The following is a 27,840-nucleotide window of genomic DNA, read 5'->3' as shown; positions in this document are numbered from 1 at the left end:
GAACGAGCACATCGCGCGCTCTGCCGGCAAAATGTCACGGAGGATTCGCTAACTTTTGATTTGAACATTTTTTTCACAACGCTTTGCAACCGCGACCACTGTTTTTTCACCACTGTGTGTCTTTAATGCTCGCAACAAGAATAACAAAATGGTGCCATGACTTACGACTTTAATGCGCTCCGTGACTGAGCTCAATTTACTCGTATCGAATTGAAATGACATTCATCATCTGTTCCAGGCCCCCAAAAGACAAAAAAAAAAAAAAAATGGTGATGTATTTTTCTTAAAGGAAATACATGTGCATTCATCGTCGGGGATGCGTTCTCGACCCACCTGCAACCGATGAAAATACGCGATATACAGCCCATATAACTTTTTTTAAAATCTAGTTTTACCCCCTCACAGGCTTTAAACACATTTAAACATGAAACATTTAAGAGACACTTTTTTAAAAACGCATTTAAAAAGCTATTCAAACACACACAACAATTGCAAGCATAAAAATACTGAAAGTATTGTCGTAAACTGGAACCAAAATAATAATAATAATAATAATAATTTTACTCAATTCACACAAACTCCAGATGTCTGCTTTTGTATTTTAACACTCTATGTTCCACAAAAGAAAAAAAAAAAAAAAAAAACTGTGTTAGCATCTCCTGGATATGCCTCACTTTTGTGGTATGTCTCAACTATTTTCTAATGAATACATTGATGTTTTATGTTCTTATTTCTATTTATTTTTTTTGTATTGCTTGATTTCTTTTAACTGTTTGTCGGGTGACCTTGAGCGCCCTGAAAAATAATTATTATTATTACAAAAGGCTGAGTTTCCTGCTCCCGCTTATCTCAATAGAGGACAATATAGTACATTATTAATCTCGCTCTCATATTATTTCAATGGTTGCCTGCCTTCAAAAATGAAGAACAAGTCATTCATTACAGGCGTGTGGAAGTCCGATAGATGATTGCTTGAAGAGTCCGTCTGCTCCGGGGCAAAGATCGGATTAGCAATCCTGCCGTCTCATGTGCTTTTTGCCAAGAGCTTTCCCCGTGCGCCATCTTCTCCTCAACGTCGTGCCACACGTGCCAAGGCACCCCAAAAATGGCGGCGTGGAAGTGAGCTATCGTTACACTGCCGCTAATGTTTGAAAAGGCCCGCGGGATGGTAATTGTAGGATAAGAGTGTGGTGGAGCGTACACACACACACACACACACACACAGGCACACAGAGAATTCCGAGCTCGGGCTTGTTTTACTCGAAGCGAACCACTTAACCAATCAAGACCAATTAACCCAGAGCATGCGTGTAATAACAGCCTTTTTTTTCTGAAAGGTCTTGAACTGGCCTCCCGGTGGAAAGGGTCCAGTGCTCGCGCTGGCAAACGTTCATTTCACATCCCCTGACGCCGTCGATTTCAACTTCAAACGTGAGGCTCCGTTTTTTTCCACTTCTTTCTACCGCACGAGTTGGATCTAAAAGAATGATCAAAGTGCACTTCAGGGCGAGCACGAGATCTGCAGGTTTGCAACAACACATCACAGTGGCCCTGCTAAATGGCAGATTTATTTATTTTTTTGCAGTATATTTAAAAGCGCCACATAGCTTAACCTTCCGGCGAGCGTAATGCTAACGCCAAATTAATGTATGAAAAGCGCGACCTCAATTAACTCCGTTTGATATGATTTGAATGATCAATCACCCGCTGCACCAGTGCATTTCCGTGACAGGGACTCCGCGCGCTTTGCTTTCGAGCCGCGGCGACATACAAAGTTATTCGCGTCTTCGTCTTTCGCTGCGAACGACAGGCGTAATACGTGAACGAGAGCGGAAAGGCAGCCAGCACACGGCCGGCGAACATTGAACCAGCAGGAATGCTCATGTCAAAGGCGCCCCAGAAAAACAGCGCGCGCACGCAGCAGCTGCTAGCAACCTGCTGCGTGCGCGCGCTAATACTGTGACCCTGGGCCAGCTCGCCTCGTAGAGCATATATGAACAGCGTTTGTCAAGCACGTAAGGATGACCTGCGCCCTGAATTGAGTCTGGAATTGAAAAAAAGCAGGAAGTCACTGACAATAGGACCAATCGGGCAAAGCATAGAAATGCGAGACGGGGCGCTAAAGGGAAAAGCCAGTCTCTGTACAATTAAAAAATAAAAATCTGTGATATAGTGAGAGGGCAAAAAAGAATGAAGAATGACAGGGATCAAATCTTCAATATATCAAATATTCATGAGAAATCTGACCATCTCGATTGCCAGGTGTAAAAGACCAACGAGAATAGCTTGAAAAACAGCACCCGGGCAATTCCAAACCAAATTATCTTGCAAACCCGATAAACCCGATTTGAAATTGCGATGGCACGGTTGGTACCTCAGACACTTCGCTTTCACCTTGCGCGTCCTGACGCAGCGCTGGTCCGAATCATTCAAGACGAGCGGCGAAGCTAGCGAGGCTAACCGCTATTCTCATCCACCACCGTCTTATTTTCGTACACTCGGACCCGCGCGGACCGTATGAATTTGTGTCGCCTTTTTGGCCGGACATTTCGCAGATATTCCGCGAGCAGACACTCACATCTCCTTCCCTGTCGTGTCGAAAGAAATGTCCGACAAGCATCTCATAAATCATACCAGGCAGTTAACACAGGCAAATCTTCTCTTCTGTTCTCTGGGTTCTGATTAACACATGCTATGTATGCCGCTGAGAGGCTCCGAGGTGGCACGCGTTGCCGTGTTGTGCAGGTGCCGATTGGAGCCTATCCGACCCGCAAACTTGGGTCCTTGCCTCACGAAATTGCCAACAGATTTTACTGTGCGACAGTCGCGATGCGCCTGTGTTTTACAAAGCAGAGGCGGGGCGTGTTTTTGGGAGCTGTCTGGCGGGGGGGGGGGGGGGGGGGGTCCCCCCGCTTCCAGCTTCTGTCAGGGAAGCTCTCGGCCCAGCGTGAAAGTGCCTCACATCAAATAAAGCCGCTGGGAAATCTGGGAAAGCTTCCCCGAGATAAAAATGGAGATTAGCGCAAACTTGAGGGACCTCGAAGATGGAGATAATCCCCTCTGCCGGGCGTGCGGGTGATCAGCCACAATATTGACACAACAGCCGCCAGCTTGGGGCGCAGTGAGAAGCCAACAATTGACCCTGCAGACTCTTTTCCTCTCAGATCTACTTACCGATGACTTCAGAGGCGGTGATAATGAGAACGAGGTCATGGATGGGGCGGTTTACGAGTGGCTGGTGGGGGGCGGGGCGTACAAGGTTTCCAAAGCTGTAACAGTGTGGAAAAGAACGTTTCTTTCCACTGGGTCCCTAATATTTTGACCACCTCATGTCTCACCAAAATATGGGAATACCAGTCTTTTCCGACGCAAGTATCGGTCCTCCTAATTAGGCACAGAGCGCGAGTACTTTTGTCGCCTCGCATTTGTGCAGATGTACCTGATGTGACCAATGGCAGCGTTTGCCCGCGCCCACTCGCATGCATCTCCTTTCGCTGGCAAAGAAGCAAAAAAAATTAAATTAAATTTAAAAAAAAAAAAGCACGGCGTGTGGGCGAGAGACGGCGACAGCCGAAGGAAGCAGCTTCTCGCCGGAGCGCCTGATCGCCGTCTTATTCCAATCAAGTCGGAGTATATGGGAGGCCGCTTGAGCGTTTATTTGACTGCTACGCTTTTTGTCCTCGTTCGGAAGACAATTCGGCGCGCTAGTAGAATGAGAAAGACGCACAAGGAAAACGACGAGTACCGTTTCGTTCTACTATTATATGGCATTACTGGGCACGAGCAGCACAATCGGATGTTACTAGCGAGGCCCAATTGTGCACTTATTGACCTCTGCCTGCTACTAGCACTAGCAGCCAAGCACTCGCTAGCGGTACCCAAAATCATCAGACTGAAGATCAAACTGTGCGTAAAGTTAGAGTGACTGAAAGAGCTTGTAAAGTGAATTGAAGGAATTGTTTCTAAATCCATTACACGTTGCAGAATAACTGCTGAAAACGTGCAAAGACTGAGAAGTATGTCGTACTCAATTGTGGTGTTTTTTAACCATTTTTAGTTTTCCTGATTTTTTTGGGGCCCAGTGACGCACCTCGACCCCGGCATGAGTCGCCCCCCCTCCCCAAACTGAGTCAGAACTTGAGCGCCTTTGTTCGCGTCAGAATTTATTCTGCGCAGTCGCGACGTGCAGTTAGCTAGCCAGCTATGACTTTGGCCGCTTTAGAGCGTCTCGTTGTCGGCCACGAGTGCACGCATGCCACCGAGAGAACAATGAAAGAACAAGGGAGGGGGATTTGGCGGGAATTTACTTCTTTGAATGTATTTTTAGGGGGGGGGGGGGAACAACTCTGCTTTGTTCTTGATGAAGACATACTACTACATGATTGTATCCAACCGCGATTGAACCACTGGAGTAGTAGAAAAAAAAAAAAAACTAGTACGACTAAACTAGTAAGCTGAATGGTCTTACTCGCGAGAACAAAGAGTGTAATAGTACGTGGACCTTAAAAAACAAAAAAAATGCTCAACCAGCTTGCCATAAGAGTATCAAGTTGAATATCAAATTGAGCTAATTTCAGTGTTTTCCTTTTTTGCAGCCTCCCACACTGTCGCCCCCGCTGCCGCACTAATTGCTCACGGACGTGACTCAGACTTTTTCTTTTCTTTTCTTTCTTGGGAAACTGAAGAACGACTGGCAGGCTTCGCCGCCGTCAGCGCTCGTCGAGTTGACGCACAGAATACATTTCCCCCGTCTTCTGTTGTGGTTCAAGTAATTGGCGAGAGGGGGGCAAACGAGAGTAGCCGTACGCCCGGCGAGCGGAGCTGTTCAGGTGAGGCTGCGTGACGCGAAGATGTGGGAACGGCTTAGCGCCGAGGAGAAGACGACGCAATCTCCCAATTTGTTGCTAGCGCAAGAGGGATTGTGGAGAAACCGGCTAGGTCACGACTCCTTCCGGGATTTTAAAGGAGACGGGGACTTACAAGCCAACTGTGATTCCTCAGAAAGTGAAAGCTGAGAAGAAGAAGGTGATGATGCCTATGAAACTTAAGATTGAAATAATTTTTCAAAAAACGTTTTTTTTTGGGGGGGACGCACGAATACTCAACTATTCGATAGCTGCAGTCCTTGATTCAAGATCAATGCCAACATTTTCCTTGATGCAGAAAAACAAACACAGCAAATTGGAAGGATTCATAATAGGAAACTTTGGAAAGTTGACCCCCCCCCCAAAAAACAACAACATTTTTTAGATGATTTCTCAACATGCGGGGCACTCCTCAGTCCAGAACCAAAGGATTAGAAAACCTGCACCGGGATTCCAGTACGGGTTTCCAGGGCAACGTCAGCGGGAACTCTAAGCCATGAAGCCGAAGAAGGACACGACACGGAAGTGGGGAAGAAAAACAAAAGTCCTCTGTTTTGCCAAGACAAAACTGAAACGACATACAAGAAATACCTGCTGGGTTTTTGAACGACAAACAAAAGAAAGGAAGAGAGGTAGTGCAAAAATACGTCAATACTTTTAGCTCCCTTTAGTCAGTGTCCACGGAACAAACGCTGCCGTCTGCCAACGTTGAAGCCATCAGAGAAAGCACTGGATGACGATCTCAGCAATCCAAAGCGCTTTTATGCTTGGCGCAAATGACTCTTTTTGTTTTTGGGCTCCAATCTGCCGTCTGATTGGACAAAGGCGGTGAGCTAGTCCGTGCTCTTGCGTGCCAGCTTTTAATTGATACACCGCCGGTATCGGAAAAGCCGGGGCTGACAATTGGATTCAGATTTAAACAGCTTAATGTTTGCGTTTGACCATTTCAAAGGCGAGAATACCAGCTGAAACACAGTCCCCGTGAAAGTCTCCCGACATTACACTGAACGCTCTCGCGATCACTTTATGAAGCAATTCGGGCTTCAGCGTCGTAACAAGTTGCCTCCCCCCCAAAAAAAAATTTGTTCCAGCTACAAATTGCAGTGCGACCTTGACTCGCGTCTGCACCAACTCACGAGTTTTCCCACTTCCAGTGCCAGCTGTCACTCGGTGTTGAAAAAAATAACATTTACAAAAATGTCGCTGCAACTCTTCTTGATTTATGATGACTGTCTGCATTACACTTCCCCCTGGTGGCCAAGGCATGCACACCAGATGGAGCACAGTGTCAATGGGCATTGAAGCATGAAATCATGATGCCCAAAGTGTTGAATTCTTTACATTCTGTGCAATGATGTTATTACTGTGTGTTTTTATACTATCCTAATTAACGTTCGGTTGTTGTCTTTTGGGAGGCTGCACAAATTAATGGCATTTCCATTCATTTCCATTTGAGATCTGACGTACGAGTGTGGTCCCAGAGCAAATTCGACTTGTAAGTAAAGGCAGTCTGTTGACAGTTCCGATTGGATTTCGAGTGTACCTTACAAATTTGATAACAGCACTAGGAGTCATTTTTATTAATATAGACAAATGGCCCAATGGGACTCTGTCTCATATTAAAATGATACCGGCTTCCCGAAAAGGCTCGCTCGGCTAGCCTCAACTCACTGCTGCCGTTAATAACACTTACAGTACATCTTCCGGACACAGGACGGTAAAACAGCAAAAAGTGTCATCCGAACCCTCAGTGACAAGATGATTGATGCGAGGCGGCCAGGGGCGATTAGCAAATGCTCAGCGGTGCCGGGGGCAAGTCCGGGACGACCGCGGCGGATTGACAAGCCGCAGGACTGGATGGTATTTGGGTGGAAGGCGGACATGTGGACAACCAAGCAGATGATTTACAGTCCGCAGGCTTGTGGAGTGTCTCGAACAAGCCGCCGACGAGATAAATGACGAGAAAGGTTCTGCTCACATGTGCAAACAATTTCCCGCCACAGAACTAGCGGGGCCCAAATGAAATGTCTGTCGGGCATGTGAACAAATGCCTTTCAGATTAAGTCAGGGACACGGAGACCTACGCACGCACACACACACGCACACGGACACACATTAGTGGCGATGCTTATGACAACAAAATCTATAGATCATAGCTGCACTGTTTCCTTTACCTTTATGTGGACGTTTGAGTTTTTTTTTTTTTTTTTTTTTTTTGTCCAATCGGATTTCAGCTCCAGCGCGTTGCCACGCCAGTCTTATCCGGCCGAGCATTCAGAATCAGCACTGCTGGCCAATGTCACGATATTATATGGACATATACAGTTGTGCCTTGAGATGCGAGTTAAATTCATGATCTCAAAAACACTGCTGTCTCAAATCATATTTCCCCATTGAAATGACAGAAACTATCACACTGTTATAATGTACTTCATAAAAAACATACAGTAATAACAATTACGTAGAATGTAAATAATTCAACAGTTTGTGTATCATGATTAATTTATCGCAGCTCCCTCTGGTGTGTGGAACTTGGCCACCAGGTGGCAGTAGAATAAGTCATGTAGACAATCAAGAAAGTACGTGACTCATAATCGGCAGTAATAGTCGTCGTTTGTTGCAGATGATGAAGAATAGACGCATGTGAGTATTGTGACATGTCTGTCTACGTGTGTTGCTGCACTGTTGAAGGTACAAATATCTGTTCGCGACGCCATTGCTATCCTTTAGCCCGTCCGTGTCGAACAAACATCGTTTGGGTTGACGAACTCTGCCTCCAGACCGACTTGTGCGTCATCCGACAGTTTGAACGTCATTTACGCGTGTCACGCATTTCAGGTGCCCCCCCCTCCCAAGTGAAAAGGGAAAGCGCGAGTGATTTTGCGTTTCAGAAACGAGCCGGAAAGTGTGCGCGGCATCTGCTGAGCTCTCGCTGGTTAGGTAAGCTCTCCTCAGTTAGAGAGGAGAGCGACCATTTAAAGGCGCATCACATGGTCGTACTACGTACTACGTTTATGTGACTTTGATCTTAATTACGCTTCATAAAACCACTTGATTTGTGTAATATTCTTTTTTTGTGCGTGTGATAGTGGTTTTGTATAATTTGCCCGGCTAGACTACGGAATTCGCATAGCTTCTTGCGCTAATTGAATTTATTTTGGATGTTTGATCTCGCATCTCTCGTATTTGCACTGGGCGCGGATTCGTTTGCGGTTCGTCCACATTCACATCAACACAACGAGCCTCTTAAACGTTCGTGGTTTTGCATGCTCCAGTGTGTCAAAGCGGCGTTATTATGCGAGCAGTCAGCACATTTTCTCTTTATAATCTGTTTTGCTCTTACCGCCGATGCCCCGGCCTCGCTCGCTGGGGAAACTGTTGAGCCTGGTGTAAATATATTCACATTGATCCCCGGTACATTTACAAGGAACCGGCTCAATATGAAAAGTATCAACAAAAATATCAGGCAGTGAGCGGAGTAATAAAAAGAGAACCTTGGTGAATATTATTTGACCTCCACGGCTTTGACCTCGTCAATTTTGGATTCGTAAAACGCTGACGACACGAACGGTCAACTTTTTCTCTCTTTTTTTTTATCTCTATTCAACGTCTGCGGTTTCTTTTTCGGCGCTCCTCGAGAATCTGCGTGCTCGGGTTCGGAAGACGGGGGCCCGACTTCGGAAGCTGCCGATCTGCGAGGGGAAAAAAAAATGAGCTCGTTCAATCGTCCAATCACAGCTCGCAAAAGCGAAGAGCCGTGCAGCCGATGACGCCGCCGTTCACCTCGGGATAAAATCGCAATGCGCCATTTGTCCGTCTTATCGGGCTGGGGTGAACCTTTGATTGAGGAGGAATCAACACGAGCGCCGTGTCCGTTCACTGTAACGACTATCTGCAGCGCTCCTAAGTTTCCAACAGTGTTATCGAAATCAGTTTTCTCCAGCCGCCGTACAGCGGCCGAGCCACACAAAAGGCTGCGACGAGCAGCGACGTCTCGCCCCCGACACACTCCGCCGTGCGACGGCCGCCACAAAGACCGCTCTTGTTTGCTAGGCCCGACTTCAACTTCAATCCGCAAGCCAGGCAACTGGACTTTTCACATTTTCCCACCAGTCACACGTCACTAAAATTGCAACAAAATCTCGACCGATGACGCCTACTGAGTAAAAAGAATTCAGTTCAAGCAGCGACGAGCGTGATTGCTCCACTTTTCTCCGTGTCGAGGTGAGCTTAGTAAAGATTGCTTTTGTTTTGGTTGTAAATTAGAGAAAAAAAAATCCTGGACTTTTTTCTTTTTTTTTTAATCTCGCAGTAAACACGTCAAACAATATCTAATTGCTTGGCATGCTTTTACCGACGCTGATAGGTTGTATTTCGCCCGTTGGCTTTTCAGCTGTTGTCGTGCCCATTGCTCTCTCCATCGCCAATGGTTTGCTCATGTGTGCTTCAAGTGGTTTTCCGATGTTCTACGAGGAGTGTGCTTCTTGATGTGCTCAAAGATAACTTTTGCTCTGAGTTGGCGAAATTTATTGAAAAAATAAATAAATAAAACCTGACCTGAGTTGTTCAATCAATTACTCAGCTACATTTTGAAAGTTTGGACCCCAAAATAGAACCATTCCACTTTTCACACCATCTGGCCAAGACGCAAACCGTACGGATGCAGCTTTTGTTCAAGCAAACCCACCGACTGAATACATAAATGTTTGAGTCACATTGCCTGATGCGTTCTCGTGACCACAAAGACAACGACCGACAAATAACCGAACAGGAGCTCAACGCATCCAGGTGGCGCACCTGTGTGCGTAAAGAAGACAGTTAAGGTGCGTCACAGTTTCCCCGGTGAGAACAATAACTTGTCTGACATCATGTGGACGACGGGTCTGGGTGGCACAAAGAGGGTGTGGACGCTTCGGCACTTACGCTGCTGTTCTCCCCCGTCCAGTGGACCATCGCCTGGTTGTGCGTCGCATCTCCTTTGAGCACGAACGAGCTGCTTTGCAGGGACATTTGTTTCCCCCGGGACAGCGCTCTCCTGAGGCGGGGGGAGCCCTCCGAGCCCTCGGCGCCCTCACCTCCATCCGCCGGGAAGCCTTCCGCGCGTCCCACGTCCGCTCCGCGGTCGTCCCTCCGCTCGCAGCGCGCGGGTCCCGGCATCGCAGTCACCGCCGAGACGGTTAAGAGCAAGACGCAGAGGTGCGCGGAGGCTGGGAGCGCCGGTGCGGGCATGCTTTGGGGCCGGAGACGGAGCAGGAGACTGGCCGGGGTTGGAGGAAGATGGATAGGTGTGTACTGTTGTGCTGAGCGAGCGAGGGAGTGTGCGAGGGAGTCTGCGAGGGGGGGGGGGGGGGGGGGGGGGGGGGGCGGGGGAGATTTTGGGAACAACGTGGACCCATCTCCGGCCCGAAACTGGACCACAAGACGGCCCGCTGGCGCCACCTGGTGCCGAGCAGCCCCAGCAAACCACATGTCGTGACGTCATAAACAAGCAGGAAAGCTGGAATCCAGTCAGTAGTACACACTTAACATAATCATCATTAAAAAAAAAGAAATAATAATGAAGAATTGTTTTTTTTTTTCTTTTTGCCTCCAAAACCCAAACACAGTATATGAATGAGTGGTCAGCAAGGCCTTCGCTGCTGCGCCTTAAACGCGATCAGAAGCTCTGAGCTACATTTACAGACCTAAATAAAAAAAATTATAAAAATGTACACCGGGATACACAAATGTACACGGGGATACACTGGAACCCAGAACCAAAATTAAATTAAGAAAATAATAATAATAATAAAATAATTGTCATAAAGCGGCACGGTGGGCGACTGGTTAGAGCATCAGCCTCACAGTTCTGAGGACCCGGGTCCAATCCCCGGCCCCGCCTGTGTGGAGTTTGTATGTTCTCCATGTGCCTGCGTGGGTTTTCTCCGGGTACTCCGGTTTCCTCCCACATCCCAAAAACATGCATTCATTGGAGACTCTAAATTGCCCGTAGGCACGACTGTGAGTGCGATTGGTTGTTTGTTTGTATGTGCCCTGCGATTGGCTGGCAACCAGTTCAGGGTGTACCCCGCCTCCTGCCCGATGACAGCTGGGATAGGCTCCAGCACGCCCGCGACCCTAGTGAGGAGAAGCGGCTCAGAAAATGGATGGATGGATAATTGTAATAAATTCACAAAAATAAAAAAATGGAGATGTCTGCTTTTGCATTTGAATATTTTAATTATTGACATAATTAATGCTCGTTTAGTCATTTCAGACGTGCCGCAATAACGTTTGTTTTTTTTTGTAGCAAAAACGTTATCGGCTCCGGCCCAGCCAGGAGCAAGAACAGCAACGTGAATATTTGATGGAGGTGAGAGCCTGTTAATATTTGAGGAGTCATCATCACCTTCTTCTCACTTTCCCTGTCATTCGTTTTGGTCTCTCTTTTCGCCTCAACTCGACATGAAATTTCTTTCAAGACCTTACTGCTCCTTATTAAGGACATTCAGGAGACCGCGTTAAAACACACAATCTTCCACGGAATAGAAGACGAATTAATGGGATGTTCCGCGCTGATAATGAGGTGGCCGACTCTCCTCCCGCCTTGAAGTAATTCCCGTCATCTTACTGACACCGCTTGTATTAGGGGAGCACTTAAAAAGCGCCGCTTCGTCCTCCACGCCGTGTCATCCTGCATTACAACTGACGCGCTTCATGACTCACCTCGTCGAGCGTGGGCGGCCCACGAAAACCGTGGCGAGGCCACGGAGCACACCGAAGCACGCCCTCGCCAGGTTTGGATGATAAGAAAGTGGCCTTGAAAGAGAGAAAAAAAGAAACACAATGAGACGCAGAAAAGTAGTGCTTTGGCGCTGTTTTTGGCCATCTTGGTGCCAAGGTACTATGTTGAAGTGAGGGGAGGAGCTCCTTTTCGACACAACAAAGCATAAAAAACATAAAAAAATAGTGCTTTGGCGTCATCTTGTGTCATAATTGCCCGTCAATTATAAAACGAAAATGATTGAATCGTTTCTGTGGTGAGCATAGATTTGACTTACGAGTGATTTTCAGGCGCTCCACCACGAGATGGCGCCAGGAAAATTCACAACATCAGGCCACCATCAGTTCATGTTGCTTACCTCGTTGTGAATACGCAGCCGTTATTTCGTTTATCGAAAAATATGAGCAAGCGTTAGGAAAAAATGCAAAAAATTGTGAAGATTGAGTTCAGCATAAACGGAGTGAAAATATTTTTTTTTTGGGGGGGGGGGGAATTGGTTAATTCCTTATATTCTATTTTATTATGTTATTACTGTCTTTTTTAGGGCAATCTTTCCATAATAAAAAAAAACGTTACAAAGATTTGTGGGGGTGTTCTTGACCAATGCAAACCATTCCAACTTCAAACGAGTCATCTTAATCAGGACACAAATTTAACTATTGATCACATTTTCCCAATTCCCACAAAAACCCAATTCTGAAATATTTCACATATTCACCTCTTCCTTCTTCAGTTCTTGACAGATTCAAGCAGTTCCAACTTCAACTTCACAATTCGCATCACCATTTTCTACATAAATTGCATATTACATCGTTTTTTAAGTTGTGTACACAAGTATATTGAAGAGTCTGTACCTTTGGTAACTTTAATTTAAGGATTCGAATCGGTCATTTTGCTTCTACTGGTGTATTATTTTTTATTTTTTACACAAATATTTGTAGGCCTACTTCATGTAATGTAAATCATGTACTTTTGCCACCTCTTGACGTAACACAATTCTAACTAAGAATTACACGCACTATTTTTGACTAGTACGACTCTTATTAAAATTTCAATGTTATTATTGTTGCTATTACAACATAATTTGCTTCCAAAACTAACCTGTGGATGATTAACTTGTTGCTAAATCAACTGTCCTTGATCACGTGTGTGGGTTTTCACGTTTCCTCGAGCGCAACCAAACCATATTCGGTTGGCATCGCCTTCCTCCAAACGCAATTGGTCGGTAAACATACGCCCCGCCTCTTCTCACTCCCGATTGGTTAGCCAGCACGACGCCGGCCATCAGTTCTTGTGTCCCGGTCAAGCGTGTGTTCCAAGGAGGCTTCTCGCGTCCCGAATTAAGACGGAAAATGGCCAATTTGTGCATACGGAGCTTCTCGCTCGGAGCTTTGCGCAACGTTGCGAGGTTAGGAACGTGCCGATTTGACTTTAATAGCATGTCAGTGGAGCTTGTAAACGTTAGCATCGCGACATAGCTTGATGACATTATTGGAGATACCGGGAGTAAAAAGCTGTTATAGGCTAAATATAATGTCCATATTACCTCAATCGGTGGGAATTATGTGTGAATTTTTAAAGGAAGACTGTATAGTTCATCTGTTGGTCAAATGGTAGTTATCGAACACTTCCCGGGCGCGCAGTTAATGACGTCATAACCGTCGCAAACTTGCGTCATCAAGTTGAACCCCGTAATATTGTTGTAATACTGTGTATTTCACAAAATTATCATCAACATAGCCATTTTATCCATTTTACACATTCTGTATCAGGCTAAAAAAAATAAATAAACAGGTATGGTATCTATTTTTCATATCCAGGGCATCCCCGCGGCGGTTATGTACAGCCACCCAGCAGAAGAACGGCCACAGTTCAGAGGAGGCGCCCACCGAAAAGGCCGAACAGAGCGCGACGGAGAAGGTCCTGGCCGAAAAGACGCAGCTGGAGGAGCAGCTCAAGGAGATGACCGTAAGTCCGATGCCGTCTGGCGTACCCGTCACCAGGATAACTGTACTTAACAACAACGTGGGCCATCCACAGGACAAGTACAAGCGGGCCTTGGCAGACACTGAGAACCTGCGGACGGAGGAGTCAGAGGATGGTTCAGGATGCGAAATTATATGGTAAACGCAGCAAAAGTTCAAACACTGGACCCGACATCAGTGATTCTGTTTGTGGTACGCAAAGAAATAACGGCCTAACTTGAGTTCAGTAGGCGTAACAATCCATTTTTACCCGATTATTGCGCCACCAGGTATCCAGGGCTTCTGCGAGGACCTGCTGGAGGTGGCCGACATTTTGGAGAAGGCGAAGGAAAGCGTGCCCAAGGAGGAAGTGACGAGCCGGAACCCTCACCTGAAGAACCTCTACGACGGCCTGGTGATGACCGAGGTCCAGATCCAGAAGGTGTTCACCAAGCACAACCTGGTCAAGGTCAACCCTTACGGCCACAAGTTCGACCCGTACGAGCACGAGGCGCTCTTCCACGCCCCCGCTGAGGGGAAAGAGCCTGGCACGGTCACCGCGGTGACCAAAGTGGGCTACAAGCTTCATGGGCGCACCCTCAGGCCGGCGTTGGTCGGCGTGGCCAAAGCCTCCTAAGGAAGCAGAGGACCACGCGAGACCTTTTTTGGATTCCCGGCTCTCCGTCACCAGACTGAATATCACGATAAACTGACGGGGCTTCGGCTTCAGTCCCGTCCGGGAGTTTCGGAAGGACTCGACAGGACCAGTTAGAGTGCGGCTTTCACCTAAAATGTGACCCCCACATCATTTTATATCCAAAACCAGCCATTTAAGTGATGTATGAATAAAATAATAATAAAAATGAGAAGACATGACAAATGTAACTGCCTCACAACTGCTCTTTTAGCAAATACAGTGCAGCTCAGCTTCTGCCGACCAGCCATGAAAATGATTGCAAAACGCAGGAGCAACTACAGTCGTGCCTTGCGCTACGAGAAACACGATGCGAGCCGTCGTTCCTTTGTTGTTTCCCCCCCGATCAATCAGCAGCAGTTGGACAGAGTGAACAATCCCCCCCAAAAAAAACAAAAAACGACAAGCTGTTGTGTGTACGTCAAACATCTCAACAACTTTACCTTAGGAACGCCCCCACTAGCTTAATGCAAACAGGAAATTGCTAACAATTAGACAACAGATATTTGGACACAATTGTGATACTGTCTATGACGGGCATATATTCTTTATCTTCTGCAAAAAACTAATATTGCAGCTTACTGGTTCACTGAGGCTGACTTGTCGTCGTTTGTGTGACTATTATACTGCCCCCGGTGGCCAAGGCGGGGACAAGAGAAGGAGCAGCACAATGAGTTGAATTGCAGCATGAAATCATGATGCCATTTCCATTCATTTCAATGGGGAAAGAAGATTTAGGACACAAGTGGTCACAGAACTCATTGAAATCGTATCTCAAGGTAACACTGTTCCTGAAAAGAATACATGATTGTGGTTGCACTTTCCTAAAAAGAAGAGGTTTCACAATTGCAACCATAATCAACATGAAAACAAGTATGACAGCCCCCCCCCCCCCCCTCCACCATAAATGTAGAAGTTTCCATGTTTAATACATGTTCAATTGTCCATGCATACGGCAGCAAAGCCCGCAGCTTCTTGTGTGCAATACAAAATTCATTTTTCATTACAAAAGCTATGTAAAAAAAATAATAATAATAATAATTCCACAATGGAAAATACTGTACAGGTCACCAGTAATTCATTTTTTTTTCTTCTCATTTATACATTATTTACAAAGGATCACACTACTTTGCTGGACATGATGAAAACGCCATTTCGTCAAGCCGTCGGGCAAAAAGCTGAGAATTGTTTCACTTTATGGGCCTCAGGACTCGTGAAATTTTATTCATATACTAATGACAGATAAGGGTGCAAAATTTCCCAGTTAAACTTCCAATGGAAATTCACCAGAAATTTTCCAACCTGAATGAGACCCCAAATACTGACAATTCACCCTTTGCCTTTGCAAAGAAAACATATGGCTCTTTTGTCCTTAGTCCTGATATGAAAATACAGTGAACCCCAAATCTATCACAGATTGTTAATTGATCATTTTTATGGATTTGTATCGCACTATTTTCGAATTGTGTGCCTTCAGTGTAGTACCACGTTGTGCCACAACGTAGCGGGCAGCAGTGAGCTCGACTGGAAGAGATGCGGCGCAATTCGGAGCTTGAAGAAGAAGCATAGCGCCCGCGAGTTAAAAGAGCAAAAAGTTGATAATTATCATAAATTTCATGAGCCTGTCTCACATGATGTGTTAGCATTAAGCTAACAGACTGTAACCGTTGTTACAGTATATGGTTTGGTTGAACACTTTGGTGTTTTGGTTATGCAACGTTTAATTCCGGAACCTTCCAATTTTTATCGAAATTTTATTGACAGCGCGTGGGAGGTGCAAAGACGATATAAATAAATGTGCTTTGGATTTTGACCGCAATAAACGGGGGTTCGCTGTATTTCTTTCCCGAGCGAAGGCTGCCACTGTAACACGTTCCCGACGTCGATGTTGCAAGTCAATCGTTTTTGGTTTTGTCCGTCTAGACGGCGTCTCTGGATATCCAGCCGCTCTCGGTGAGGAAGGTGACGATGCGTTTCCTGAGGACTTTGTCCAGGTAGCTGGGCAGCCGGCTCTTGGAAGGGACGCCCTGCCTCTTCTGCAGGTGGTCTTTGATGATGATGGTTTTGACCGTCAGGTAGCGGGCGGGGCTCAGGTTGAGGGAGTTGCACAGCACCTTCTCGCAGTCCGACAGCAGCTCAAAGCCGGTCAGGTTCTCGATGGCGGCGAACTCGCTCTCTTTGCCTTCCTCCTTAATGGCGCAGCCCACCCCGAGCCCGCCGGTCGCGCCGCCTCCGGCCGGCGCCGCCACGGCGCCGAGCCCGCCGGCCCCTCCCCCGCCTCGCTTGGAGACGACCACGCTCTTGTTCTCCTTGCGTTTCTCCCGTTTGTGGCGCGCCGCCTCGTATTCGGCCGCCTCGTCCAGGCGGGCGATGCCGTTGCGCCGACATCGTTGCAGTTCCCTTACTTTGGCCCTGAGCGCCCGCTCTTTGTGCATGTTCTCAAAGAGCTCCTCGACTTCTCGGTGGGCCATGAACTGGCAGAGCCCCCGCAGACGCACCCGCTGCTCCTTCTCCTCCTTGCTGATCTTTCTTTTCGGCGTGGCGGGCACCGGCGGGCACGTTCCCGCCGCCGTCGCGGAACCCGGCCCGGTCGCGCCGGCTCCCGCTCCGAGCGCGCCCGTTGCGGCGCTCGCCACTCCGGGCAACTTGTCCTTGTCCCGCATTTCTTTCTTATCCCGGCCCAGGAAGACGGGCACCAGGCTGTAGTCCCGTGCGATGTTCTTCCGCCGCTGCCGCTCGCGTAGTTTGCGCACGTACATGTCCACGTGGGCTCGCTTCATCTCGATCTCCACGTCCTCGTCGTCGTAGTTCACCGAGAGCCCGCTGATGAGTTTCTCGGCGTCCTGGTCGTATTCGATCTCGTAGTCGTCGCGCAGCGGCATGTAGCCCAGCTGCTGCTGCTCGGCCAGGCCGATGTCCAGAGGCGGGAGCGGGACGGTGAGGCTGGGCGAGAGCGCCCCCCCGCCGGGGCACGTGTGGTCCGTCACCCGGTTGGGAATGCTGTCGGGGATGCAGGCCTTTCCCAGGTTGCCGTGGATGTACATGGTCACGTAGTGGTCCATGACTTCCTGTGGAGTGCGGCCGGCCCCGACGTGAGCGGCCATGTCCTCCTAGACAACGAACAACCAGAGATGGAAGATAGAAGCACTGATATCCGCCCCCCCCCCCCCCCCCGCAAAAAATAAAGATGTCGATTTGTTGAACATTTTAGTGTTTACATATACAAATATTTCATTCTCTTCTGTTTTATGTCAGGTTTAGTGTAAATTGAATTGGGAGTGACAAATTAACAGCTTGAAGCAAGCACGCTTGGCCTCTTCTTTGGAGAACTGTGCGAATTTGGAAACTTTCTGTGGGAACTAGCTCTTCAAATGAATGGGAATAAACCAAAATGGACTAAATTTAAGGTTAGCTCGAAATACAACCTTTGAATATCTACCTGCAACGTGTATTCCTCTGTCGCACACACAGAAGATTTCAGGAATCTAGAATATTTTTTGAAAGTTTCATTTAACATTTTGAATGCAACTTTGTTGATATTTTTGAATGGGTTGGTGGTGCATTTTTGTTCATTTTTGAAAGGGCTGGGAGTAATATTTAACTCAATGCATCTTTTTGGTTCTTTCATGAAAGAATTGGTTGTTCAATAACGTACTTAAAACTCAATAAAGTTGTATCTACATTCGAACAAATGGAACATTTCGCATTGATGTCTGCTGAAGACAAAAGAAATCACAGTGTAATGATTTACAATGTTCCCTTGTGCAGGCCTTATCTTCACAGAAAATAAGTCGAAAAATAAAAGTTGTAGAATATGACTTGAGTCAAGCAATAAAGACTATCAGACATTTGCTGAAGTTCCAGTATCAAAACTATTTTTGAAGGGGTTGATTGCACTCCAGCATTGGCCCTTCTGCACACGTTCTGCAAAAGGTCAAGGAAGTGGAAAAAGTTCGTACCCAGTTTCCAAAGCCGTACTGCTCGATGGCATCGAGGAGCGACTGCTCTTCCCTGCTCGTCCATCCTCCCTCGGCTTCGGGACCCCAGAGGGAGAAGCGCCCGCCGTCGACCTGCTGGTAGCCGTGCCATCTGCGGTGGTTGCCGATTTCTGCGCCCGCCGAGAAGCACTCGGGACACAGCTCGATATCAGGACAGTCGGTGCAGCGAAGCCGGAGATGGGTCACGTCCGCCAGGCAGTTCACGCAGTACTTCTTCCCCAGGTCGGCCATGTTGGCTGGCTTTCGCTCCTTGTTGTTGGAGGCTGAACCCCCGCGCATGCGCGGTGACGTGCGAATGCCACCGCCGTTTTTTTTTAGGTCAACGGCGCCCTCTACAGGAAGGCGCTTGTTAGTGCAACCGTCCACCAAAACTGCGAGACAGTGCTATATCTATCTATATAGCTATATAAATATATATTTTAAAAAAAATATATATATATAGTAAATTAGAAACAACAAAAAGGGTTTTTGTGGTTTTTTTGGGGGGAGGGGGAGTGGCCAGTAATAAAGCAAGAAAAAGTACTTATCATACTTGCATTGGGTAACTCATTGCAAAACTCCCACAGTGTGTTCTCTCCCACACACTTCCTGTTCTCAAGGATTTGGCAGCTGGCTCGGTTCAAGGTCCTGCTCACAATGTTATGGGGAAAAAAGAAAAAAAAGAGGTCCTAGAATGTGCTGATTTGGTTAGTGAATCTGAAACCACCGTTTCAAACCAAATCATACTGAATCTCTGTTCTTCCTCTTTTTGTCACGACTCATTGCATTACTAGCATTTACATATATATAGTTTTTCTCCAAGCACGCTTTTTAAACACACAGTAAACAGATTTGAAAATACAATTGTATATGCTTTAATAAATGTGATCAAACATAAACATGTTCGTCATCAACTCAACACTGAAAGCTTTGTATTGTGAAAAAAAATGACTTGACCACACATTTGACTTGACCACATAACTCGGGGGCAATTTGTGTCTTACAAAAGAATAGAAATGTAAACATACCAACAGTATGTCGTTTTCATCTAATACTGAAAACATGTTATGCGCATCACATACAACAAGGGTTATGGATTAAATGGGGTTGTAGCGCTGGTAGTCGCTACACTGTCCTGATGATCTGCGTGGTGATAGCAGATGACGTGCCCTCGTTGGCCCTGATCTTCACCTCGCGGTTCATCTGGCACCACACGCACGGGAAACACCAGTAGAGCTTGCAGCAGTCGTCGCAGCAAGAACCCTGCCGGGACCACAAACGCCTCGGTCAGACTTCAAAACGGCACAGCACTCAATGATGTTTCGGTTAGTGTTGCACATAAATTGGACCACATTGAATGTTTGAAAAGTGAAATACAACTGAACTGTACTCAGGCAGTGATTTTTCCCTCTCGTGGTACAACTCTTGAGAATGTCAGAATAAAAGGCATAATATTACGAGAATAAAGATGCATTTTTGTAATACATTTATTACATTGTTCAAATTTGACTTTAATATTATATTAGTACAACTTTACTTTTGGGGGGGGGGGGAAAAACAATCGTAAGATTGCCTTTTTATCCCGACAAAGAATGTTTTCGTTCTTGTTAAGATCAAAAAATTTTTGCGTTAAAAAACTACAACTTCATGCTCGTAACATTACAACTGAATTTTTTCTCAAAAGAATGTTAACTTGTTATTGTAACATGAGAAGATGAATACAAATGCATTCAACTTACTGCACTTAAGCAGTGATTCTTTTGCGTACCACTCGAGGGAGCCCACATATAAAACAGAGTCACTGACTCAAATATGTAATATTACGAGAATAAAGTTGCATTTTTTTTTCAAATTCACTTGTAAAAACATTTCTTCCACCATTAAACTTGGACATTAATATCGTAATATTACAACTATTTTTAGAACGATACAACCAAAAAAAGAAGTTTTTGTCGTGTACCACTAGAGGGAGCCTGCGTGTCACAATTTAAGAATCGCTGCAATGGACCAATAAAGAAAGCGTTCAGGTTAGTCTCGAGAGCTTTGTCCCCGTCAACGCCCCGCCCACCCCTCTTGCACGCCCTTTCCTTGGCCGTGGTCAGGTTTTTTTTACCGGGATTCCGTGGCGCTGCCTGATGGAGGAGCGCAGCATGCATGACACGATGCAGCAGAAGTCCAGCAACGGCATGGCGCAGCACCAGCCGTGCTTGCTGGCCGTCTGGCACTGCATGCACGGGAAGCACCATAAGGCGCAGCAACCTGAGAAGATGGACGACAAGAGATTTTAGGCCCGGGAAAAAAATAAAATAAATAAAAATAAAGCCCTATTTCTTGTAAGCCGCTATGAAGTTACGTACATTTAGAACATTAACACTGTGCTTCAAGTTCAAGTTAAATACAAATGACATGACTGACTTACATGTGCCCATGTCACTACAGCAATCACAAAGGCCGGTGCGCCAGGTGGAGTGATTCATCGTGGTGCTCATCACCTGGGTCACCACCTGGGTGGGCTGCTGGTAAACGGCCATGTCTGGAGGACACAGAACATAATCATGTGTCAATAAAGATATTCAATTCGTTCATTCATCAATCATCCCACTGCACTACTGTTCACGTGGAGACAGAAACAGTCCCCCATGAATAGCGAGCGCCCTCTTGTGGTACGTGAAAGAATCTGCCTACAGTTCAGTTGTGTTTCACTTTAAAGTTCAATTCATTTGCAATTCATCTTTCAGAAGTTTTTTTTTTTTTAAATGTAGTATACTTGTACATTTAAGCAGTCTTTAATGTTCAAAACCGTAAGTAACTGACACCCCACCCAGAAAGTGTTTTCCACTTTATTAGGTTCAACCATGAAACACGTTTATAACATTTCAAAGTAATCTTACGAGTTAATCCTTAAAAATTATTGTTTTACAGACTTTTTTTTTTTTTACCTTGAAAAAATACACCAGAAGCGCAAGGAGGTATCTGAAACATTTGTGTCGCTTCAACATACTTCCTTGACACCAACTGCTATGTCCCAATGAGCTGGGCTTTGGCGCCCTCTTGTGGCATCCGAGGGCATATAAACTATATTACCAAATCTATAACTGCTTATGCACTTCTGTTCAGATGTACTCTGCATTCTGTTGCAGCTTTTACTGGCAGGAAATCCGGTTGTTGTTTTTTTAACTCACGGAAATGCAGAGTACATCTGAACAGAAGTTCCCTAAAGCATAATATATGGCAGCACTAGAAATATTAGTCCGATTATTAATAGCTGAGCACGTGTTCTCGCACGTGCGCAAGTTAGCTCAACTAGCAATTAGCTTCACCAAGAGCCCGGTCAAGCATTTCAAAATTCACATTCATTTTAAACCCATTCACGCTCTTTGGTTCCGTCCCACTGCGCCAAATGCACGCTTCTTTCGCCGCACATAAAATGATAAAGTAATAATAACAACAATAAGACGAATATGGTCTTAGTCAATGCGAATTGAAGCTCCACTATGGATTTAAGGTGCTAGCTAGTTAGCCGCTCAGAGGTTGATGACCCTCTCCCAATTCACCCCCACCTTCAAAGACAACTTTTTCTTCTTTAAAGTTGATTTGTACGAAAAAAAAGCTCAACAACGGATAATTAATGAACTCATAATATATAATTCATAATAGGGACTACTGCCTTTGATGGAGAACAATATTAATGAGCTAATATGATGAGCTTAGCTCGCTCTCATAAGGCACACAATTAGCACACTGCATTAACATTAATAAAACGTTACACTATGCTATACTATGCTATACATATTTAATATAATGCCTTGTAAATGCACGAATTAGTACGTAGAAATGTATAATTATTAATTATATATATAAAAAAATGCTAATTAAAAAAAAAGTTCCCTTTGAACTTCATTTCATCGGTTGTTAAATCCAAATGGAGACGAAGACAAATTAAATCTAGCAATGTTCCAACAAGCAACCGCAAATCGCACAAAGAGTCCAAATTTCAAGCAAATATGCGTCTTTTTCTTTACCTTGTCCTCTCCGTGTGTTGCGGGGAACCTAAAAGTAAAATGGGTGGTGCAAAGTGGAAAAAGTCTTTCAACGAGTTGAGAACTTTCGCTTTCCCAGGAAAGCCAACCCCCGCCGACTCGTGACGAATAAAACAAATAAGCTCGATAAAAGAGGAACAGAAAGTTAACACTGTGAAAAAAAAAAAATATATATATATATATATATATATAAAGCAACTGTTTCATAATCTGTGCAAGAGATCAGTGTATTATTATGATTACTGTCAATAACATCGTTTCCCCTTTTAACAGTATAACATAACTGCAGCACAATGCGACATTGTGACTGACCACATTTGAACGTCTTTTCTTTGTTTTCCTCCTCTTTCTTCTTCTTGCTGAGATAACATCACTTTCATTTCCGACTCAATGCTGCTCATGGATATGTTTCCACTCTTTTGGTTTCCATACTGTGACTTCCAAGTTTATGTGTGACAATTTCATTTTCCTCACACAGTATGTATCCAAAAATTGAATAACTATTCAATCGAGTTGTACAGGTTAAAGGCCACATTAATGGTGGGGAAAATGTTTTGAAATGATTTATTTTGGTCTCATTTTTTTTTATAATGTTTGTTTTTTATAACGTTTGTTTTTGCTTTAGCCTGTTAAGAATCACTCAAAATGTGTCCAATTATCTCCAAATGGAGCAACATGATCACACGTATTGATTGGAATAACTTTATCGTTTTATTCATATATGCCACTTGTTGCCTGCACCTAACATTCAAAGACGTCAATAAAAAATACAAACAATAAACGCATGTGGGATAGAACACAAAATTGTCGTCTTGCACGGGGGGGGGATGTCTCTACGGACACAAAGCACTGGCACACAAAAACTCAAACTTCGCTCGCTTGAATGACATTATTAGGAATTAATACAGATGTGAGATTCAAAACAAAAATATGTAGAGGTATAATAACATGAACAATGTACAGCGTAGTGCATCATTTCTCCAAAGCAGCTGCGGTTACATGTGGAGAAATAAGAATCAGAAAAATACATTGTATTATTTGTTACTTACAAGCACAGAAGTCAATGCTAACTCATCCAGGGGCAATTTTGTCGGTAATACAGTGAACCCCCACCTATTCGTTGTTCGCTATTCTCAAAAATCACCAATTTCCATTTTTGGGGTGGAACCTATCATTCATTATTCACTGAAATAAAAAAAATAAAAAAATAATCCGCTTGTGTTTTTTTGTTTTTTTCGTGCTCACAAGATGGCGCCAAAGTCCTGGCCAAGAGGAAAGTAGTAATTTACGTCAGCGATCCATCTGAAATGACAGACTACCAACTTTCTATGTTGAGGAGGAGCTAATTTTAGTTTGGGCTGTAATGGAGAGTTCGCCGCACGTACACCAGCGGTGACAAGCAACGAGTCGATTTTTCGGTTATCTGTACTTCACGTGAGTATTTCGTTTTCCGGACGACATTCGAAAACAGTTCTCAGTACTTTCTACTCCATAATTGCTCAAAATAGGCTTTCGATCTCCGCGGCTGACGACGAGACGTAAAAAAATGGATGTTTTATATCGACCAAATATGACTTCTATTAGTTTTATACAGCCTTCACAGGCTTTATTATGATGTTGTGACTAGATAAGTTGAGTGCAGCCGGACAAAGACAGTTGCTCTGATTTCTTTCTCTGTCTCGCTAAAACCTCGATACCACAAAGTGTTTTTTTTTTTTGGTCCGGGCTTCATTCAGTGAGGGGTGACAACTCGTAAGAGCGTTTCCTCTCTTTGCAAAGAGCTTTCCTTTTTTTTTGTCATAAAACCCCACAAAGACAAGATTGCTTCCTCACTCGCTGTGTCAGAAAAAGATCTGCCAAAACAACTTCTACTTCAGCACAGAGTGTACTTTCGCTTCCTCTGATGTACATGCGCACTTCAGGTGCATTTATTTATTTATTTATTTTATTTTTTCATGAAATATCAAACGTGATTTGGAATCATAGTTCGTGGTATATGAACAGTTTGAACCATTGATATAAGCCAGTGATTCTCACAATGTGGTCATGACGGTGGTACTTAAGAGAGCTTTTTTTGGGGGGTGGGGGGGGGGGGGACAGTGAAACTCGATGTAAAAAAAAAATACAAAATAAAAATTGAGACCCATCAATAAAGATTTTTACAGGGGTGAGTTGGTGTGAGTTACTCGCAATTGTACACAGAGAACCTGACGTACGGCTCATAAAACAAATTCCCTCTTGCTTCATTCAGTGCACCAGCTCCAGCTGGCTGGTGGAGAAGGGCAGCACGCCGCTGACGTAGTAGGCGATGCCCAGGGAGAGGAGGGCGATGACCACCAGCAGCAGCAGGACCCTCCAGAAGCCCAGGTCCTCCACAAACTCCTGCCAGGTGGTGCGGAAGCTGGACAGCACGCCCTCGCTGCTTTGCAGGTTGGGGTTGAGCAGCGAGTGGCTCTCCATGGCACTGGACGCACACAAGAAGATCATTCGCGGTCGGGACGCGCGCCGTCGTACGGGCGCCGGCGCCTACCTCTCGCTGTCGGCCATCTGCATGGTCTCCAGTTTGGAGTGGGCGCCGCGGTTGAAGCCTTTCACCTCCTGCTCCTCTAGTCCTTCCAGCAGGCGGATGGCGTCCTTGTTGACGCCGCGTCTTTTGGCCAGCACCAGGGGCGTGGAGCCGTTGTGGTTACTACGGCAACCGGTAAACACGGGCGGCCGTCACGTTTGAGAGGCTGGCGCCGTTACAGCGGTACCTTGACTCGCGGCTTTAATCCCATCCAAACTCCATTTTACTCAACTTTCCCCATTGAAATGAAGTGAAAAAAGACAAATGTCACTTTATTGTCGAAAAAAATAAAGAGATAAAGTGGTTTTATAAAGTGTAATTACTGTCCATAATGTAGCATTTGTGTGTTTGATGCATGAGTCGCTTGTTGCCTACAGCTGCTCCTTGCGAGTGTTTTCATTTTGGATTTATACGTTGGATTGTGCCGCTCAATAAACGGATGCAATAAGTCAAGGTACCACTGTAAATGTGCACTGGGCAAATGAACAAAACAAAACACATTGCATTGTTTACCAAATATCAATCTTCAACCCATTGGACACCAGGAATTGGATGGTATCCACGTGGCCGCACAGGTGCAGCGCCGTGTTCCCCTGGTAGTCCGTCGCCAACAGGTCGGCGCCAAACTTGTGCAGCAGGCGACAGATGTCCACGTTCCCCCGCGCCGCAGCCAAGTGCAAGCCGGTGCGACCCCGGTTGTCGCGGATGTTGGGGTCGCAGCCGGTCTCCAGGAGCCTCTTGGCGAAGGGCAGGTCGCCATCGATGCAGGACTGCAGCAGAGGCACGTTGGTCTGCGACGAATCGTTGATGAAGACATAGGACATGTCCGAGTGGGTATCAGAAAATTCCAGCGTACCTGCGTTGAAAAGCACACACAGTATTAGATATAACCTATTTCCCTCCTCCTCCAGCATTTCTGAATCACATTTACAGCAGCAAAATTCTCAAATGAAAAGATGGTTTTATATTTACCGCTTGCTTCCGGATTTCTTGACCGATTCAAACCATCCCAACTTCAAGTCTCACATTCAACATTTCAGCAATTCAATGAATTGTACCGCGCTTCAGTTTGACATCACACGACAAGGAATTTCATTCTCTAGGTCAGGGGTGTCCAAACTTTTCGGCCTGACATTCCTCGAACCATTACCGTTGTAAATTAACATGTAAATATGTAACTACATCAACTACATTGCTGTCTGCAGCTCGGTCGATATTGTAAATGAGAATCTGTTTTCAATTGCATGACCAGGATAGTTAAAGCTTAAAATAAGAATCAATTAAATGCAAATTAACTATTTTATGATAGTTATTAATAATCATAATAGTATTTTTTTTTTTAGAAACATGTATTTATTCATTTTGTTTGAACAAATCACATCCCAGTTCATTTTGACAAAGAATAGTATAGTGACTATACTGATCAAACCACAGTTTTGTCAAATTTCTGTCATCTGATTTGACTATACTATGGTCAAATCAGATGACAGAAATTTGACAAAACTGTGGTTTGATCATCAAAAAAAATCAATTCACTGAGACTCGTAGCTCGCCTTTGTAGAATTTTCATTTGTGTCAGGGGCTCTTATGAAAAAGTGCTGCTGTGCCATCAAAACAGCTTCCAGTGGCTTCAGTTTTTCGGCGCGTTTGTTCACCGTTAGCTTGTCGTAGTTAGCATGTTTCGTCTGGTAATGCCTCTTAATATTACATTATTTGAAAACAGCCACAGTCTCTTGGCAAATTAGGCAGACACAGTTGTTTCGTATGCCAGTGAAAAAATCCACTTCTCCTGGTTGTCAACTTTCCTCTTTTTAGTTTCAGTTGCCATTTTAGAAATGGGCTAAAAACATACCACAGGGGTAAAAGTTCACACAGGGGTCCCGCGACGAGAGTGCAGCCACAGGTCTCCCAGAGGGTGCCGTGAAATATAAAATGGCTTTTTTTTGTATGTGTGTAATGTTTATTGTTTTAAACTGTGCTGGCGGGCCACACATTATTGATTTTATGACATGATGCTTCGGGCTGGAGGAAATTTGGACATGGGCCGGATTTGGCCCGCGGGCCGGACTTTGGGCATGCTGGTCTAGGTAGTACGAGCTCCTACATTATATCAATGTATTGTATTAATTACATGCCTGACAGTCCATTATAGTCATACAAATGTACACAATGGACCACATATGGAAAAAACGCAACATTAAATATTGAACCTTATTATATGATTGTTTTTTTTAAATCCACTTTGTTGAGGCTTTTGGAGTTAAAAGCATGTCGCAATTGACAGACATGAATAATTTTACAAAAAAACAAAAAGTCAATGGGAAATTGTTGAAAATGAAATTAATTATTGTGTTTGCATACATGATTTTGATGAAAGGGAGATATTTAAAAGGGAAGCATAGATTTTCACATTATTGGTAAGGGGGAAAAAATGTTTCTTTGATGGCTTGGAAGTTAATCCTGAGGAACAATATATATATATATATATATATATATATATATATGGAGAAATCAAGCAAACACCAGAAGGGGCAAAAGTTGCTTTGAATTTCATCGTGAAGGAAAAAAATAAAAATAAAAAAATCGATTATTGGAGAGATTTAATTTTTAAAGCCATGTCGCTCACCCTTATTGATACATAATTACTTATTTACACAAAACGCACAAACGAAACAGCAACCGCTTAAAATCATTAACGTGTACAGTAACAGAAGCTGCTTCCTAGCTTGAGCTAATGTTAGCCTGCGAGCTATGGAGCCCAGCCGGTTCCAAATGAGCTTAAATGCGACTCGACGACAATGCATTTGAAATAAATGAGCAAATGATAGATAGAAGATGTCACATGAGCTGATAGTTGCTTGACGCACCTGTTAATATTTCCCAAAACAGCCGTGAAAATGTTATTAGCTAGCCAAGCAGCTAACGCTACGAGAAGCGACGGTGGTGTCCTTTTCTTCTGTTTACGTGTACA

General features: G+C 44.9%; 5 protein-coding genes across 6 annotated transcripts in view; 1 reads left to right on the top strand and 4 right to left on the bottom strand.

Annotated features, from left to right (window-relative positions):
- The window catches only part of sorcs2 (sortilin-related VPS10 domain containing receptor 2), a 60,643-nt gene extending 50,481 nt beyond the window's left edge, over positions 1-10,162 (bottom strand). Inside the window, 1 exon segment of the mRNA XM_061669308.1 lies at positions 9,789-10,162. Coding sequence (XP_061525292.1) covers positions 9,789-10,094 — 306 coding nt within the window. The 5' untranslated portion in view covers positions 10,095-10,162.
- A 2,744-nt stretch (positions 10,163-12,906) lies between these two features.
- On the top strand, positions 12,907-14,477 carry grpel1 (GrpE-like 1, mitochondrial). Its single transcript, XM_061669267.1, is given in 5 exon segments — positions 12,907-13,036; positions 13,449-13,596; positions 13,669-13,713; positions 13,715-13,751; positions 13,883-14,477. Coding segments are annotated over 5 exon segments (633 nt in total). The 5' UTR covers positions 12,907-12,980; the 3' UTR covers positions 14,230-14,477.
- A 732-nt stretch (positions 14,478-15,209) lies between these two features.
- tada2b (transcriptional adaptor 2B) lies at positions 15,210-18,558 on the bottom strand. The gene is made up of 2 exons (XM_061669163.1): positions 18,246-18,558; positions 15,210-17,396 (listed from the first exon to the last, which is right to left on the bottom strand). The coding sequence occupies exons 1-2, from the start codon at positions 18,513-18,515 to the stop codon at positions 16,206-16,208; spliced, it is 1,461 nt and encodes a 486-aa protein (XP_061525147.1). The 5' UTR covers positions 18,516-18,558; the 3' UTR covers positions 15,210-16,205.
- A 564-nt stretch (positions 18,559-19,122) lies between these two features.
- ponzr1 (plac8 onzin related protein 1) lies at positions 19,123-22,396 on the bottom strand. Its single transcript, XM_061669107.1, has 4 exons — positions 22,286-22,396; positions 20,683-20,796; positions 20,377-20,522; positions 19,123-19,526 (listed from the first exon to the last, which is right to left on the bottom strand). Exons 2-4 carry the CDS (start codon positions 20,792-20,794, stop codon positions 19,389-19,391), a joined length of 396 nt encoding a protein of 131 aa, XP_061525091.1. The 5' UTR covers positions 20,795-20,796; positions 22,286-22,396; the 3' UTR covers positions 19,123-19,388.
- Positions 22,397-23,001: 605 nt separating this feature from the next.
- LOC133397897 (ankyrin repeat domain-containing protein 46) lies at positions 23,002-27,832 on the bottom strand. 2 transcript variants are annotated; one of them, XM_061669312.1, is made up of 4 exons: positions 27,737-27,832; positions 25,383-25,725; positions 24,834-24,992; positions 23,002-24,767 (listed from the first exon to the last, which is right to left on the bottom strand). In XM_061669312.1, the coding sequence occupies exons 2-4, from the start codon at positions 25,691-25,693 to the stop codon at positions 24,551-24,553; spliced, it is 687 nt and encodes a 228-aa protein (XP_061525296.1). In that variant the 5' UTR covers positions 25,694-25,725; positions 27,737-27,832; the 3' UTR covers positions 23,002-24,550. The 2 variants fall into 2 exon arrangements, with proteins under 2 accessions (XP_061525296.1, XP_061525295.1); XM_061669311.1 differs by lacking the exon at positions 27,737-27,832 and having other exon boundaries at positions 25,383-25,800.
- Positions 27,833-27,840: the final 8 nt, after the last annotated feature.

Source organism: Phycodurus eques, chromosome 23 (assembly GCF_024500275.1).
Source record: "Phycodurus eques isolate BA_2022a chromosome 23, UOR_Pequ_1.1, whole genome shotgun sequence".
NCBI lineage: Eukaryota > Metazoa > Chordata > Actinopteri > Syngnathiformes > Syngnathidae > Phycodurus > Phycodurus eques.
The sequence above is the reverse complement of the archived record's forward strand: the minus strand, read 5'-3'. Positions and strand labels throughout refer to the sequence as shown.

Bases quoted from the DNA above. Each gene is read 5' to 3' on its own strand.
- ponzr1 (XM_061669107.1), bottom strand. From the start codon at position 20,794: ATGGCCGTTTACCAGCAGCCCACCCAGGTGGTGACCCAGGTGATGAGC. The intron at 20,523-20,682 runs GTAAGTCAGTCA...CCATCTTCTCAG, and splicing joins CTGTAGTGACATGGGCACAT to GTTGCTGCGCCTTATGGTGC. The intron at 19,527-20,376 runs GTAAAAAAAACC...TGGTCCCGGCAG, and splicing joins GGCAGCGCCACGGAATCCCG to GGTTCTTGCTGCGACGACTG.
- LOC133397897 (XM_061669311.1), bottom strand. From the start codon at position 25,783: ATGCTGGAGGAGGAGGGAAATAGGTTATATCTAATACTGTGTGTGCTT. The intron at 24,993-25,382 runs GTAAACAATGCA...CGGTTGCCGTAG, and splicing joins GGGTTGAAGATTGATATTTG to TAACCACAACGGCTCCACGC. The intron at 24,768-24,833 runs GTAGGCGCCGGC...GTGTGCGTCCAG, and splicing joins CAGATGGCCGACAGCGAGAG to TGCCATGGAGAGCCACTCGC.
- tada2b (XM_061669163.1), bottom strand. From the start codon at position 18,515: ATGGCCGACCTGGGGAAGAAGTACTGCGTGAACTGCCTGGCGGACGTG. The intron at 17,397-18,245 runs GTACGAACTTTT...TTCGTTGTCTAG, and splicing joins AGTACGGCTTTGGAAACTGG to GAGGACATGGCCGCTCACGT.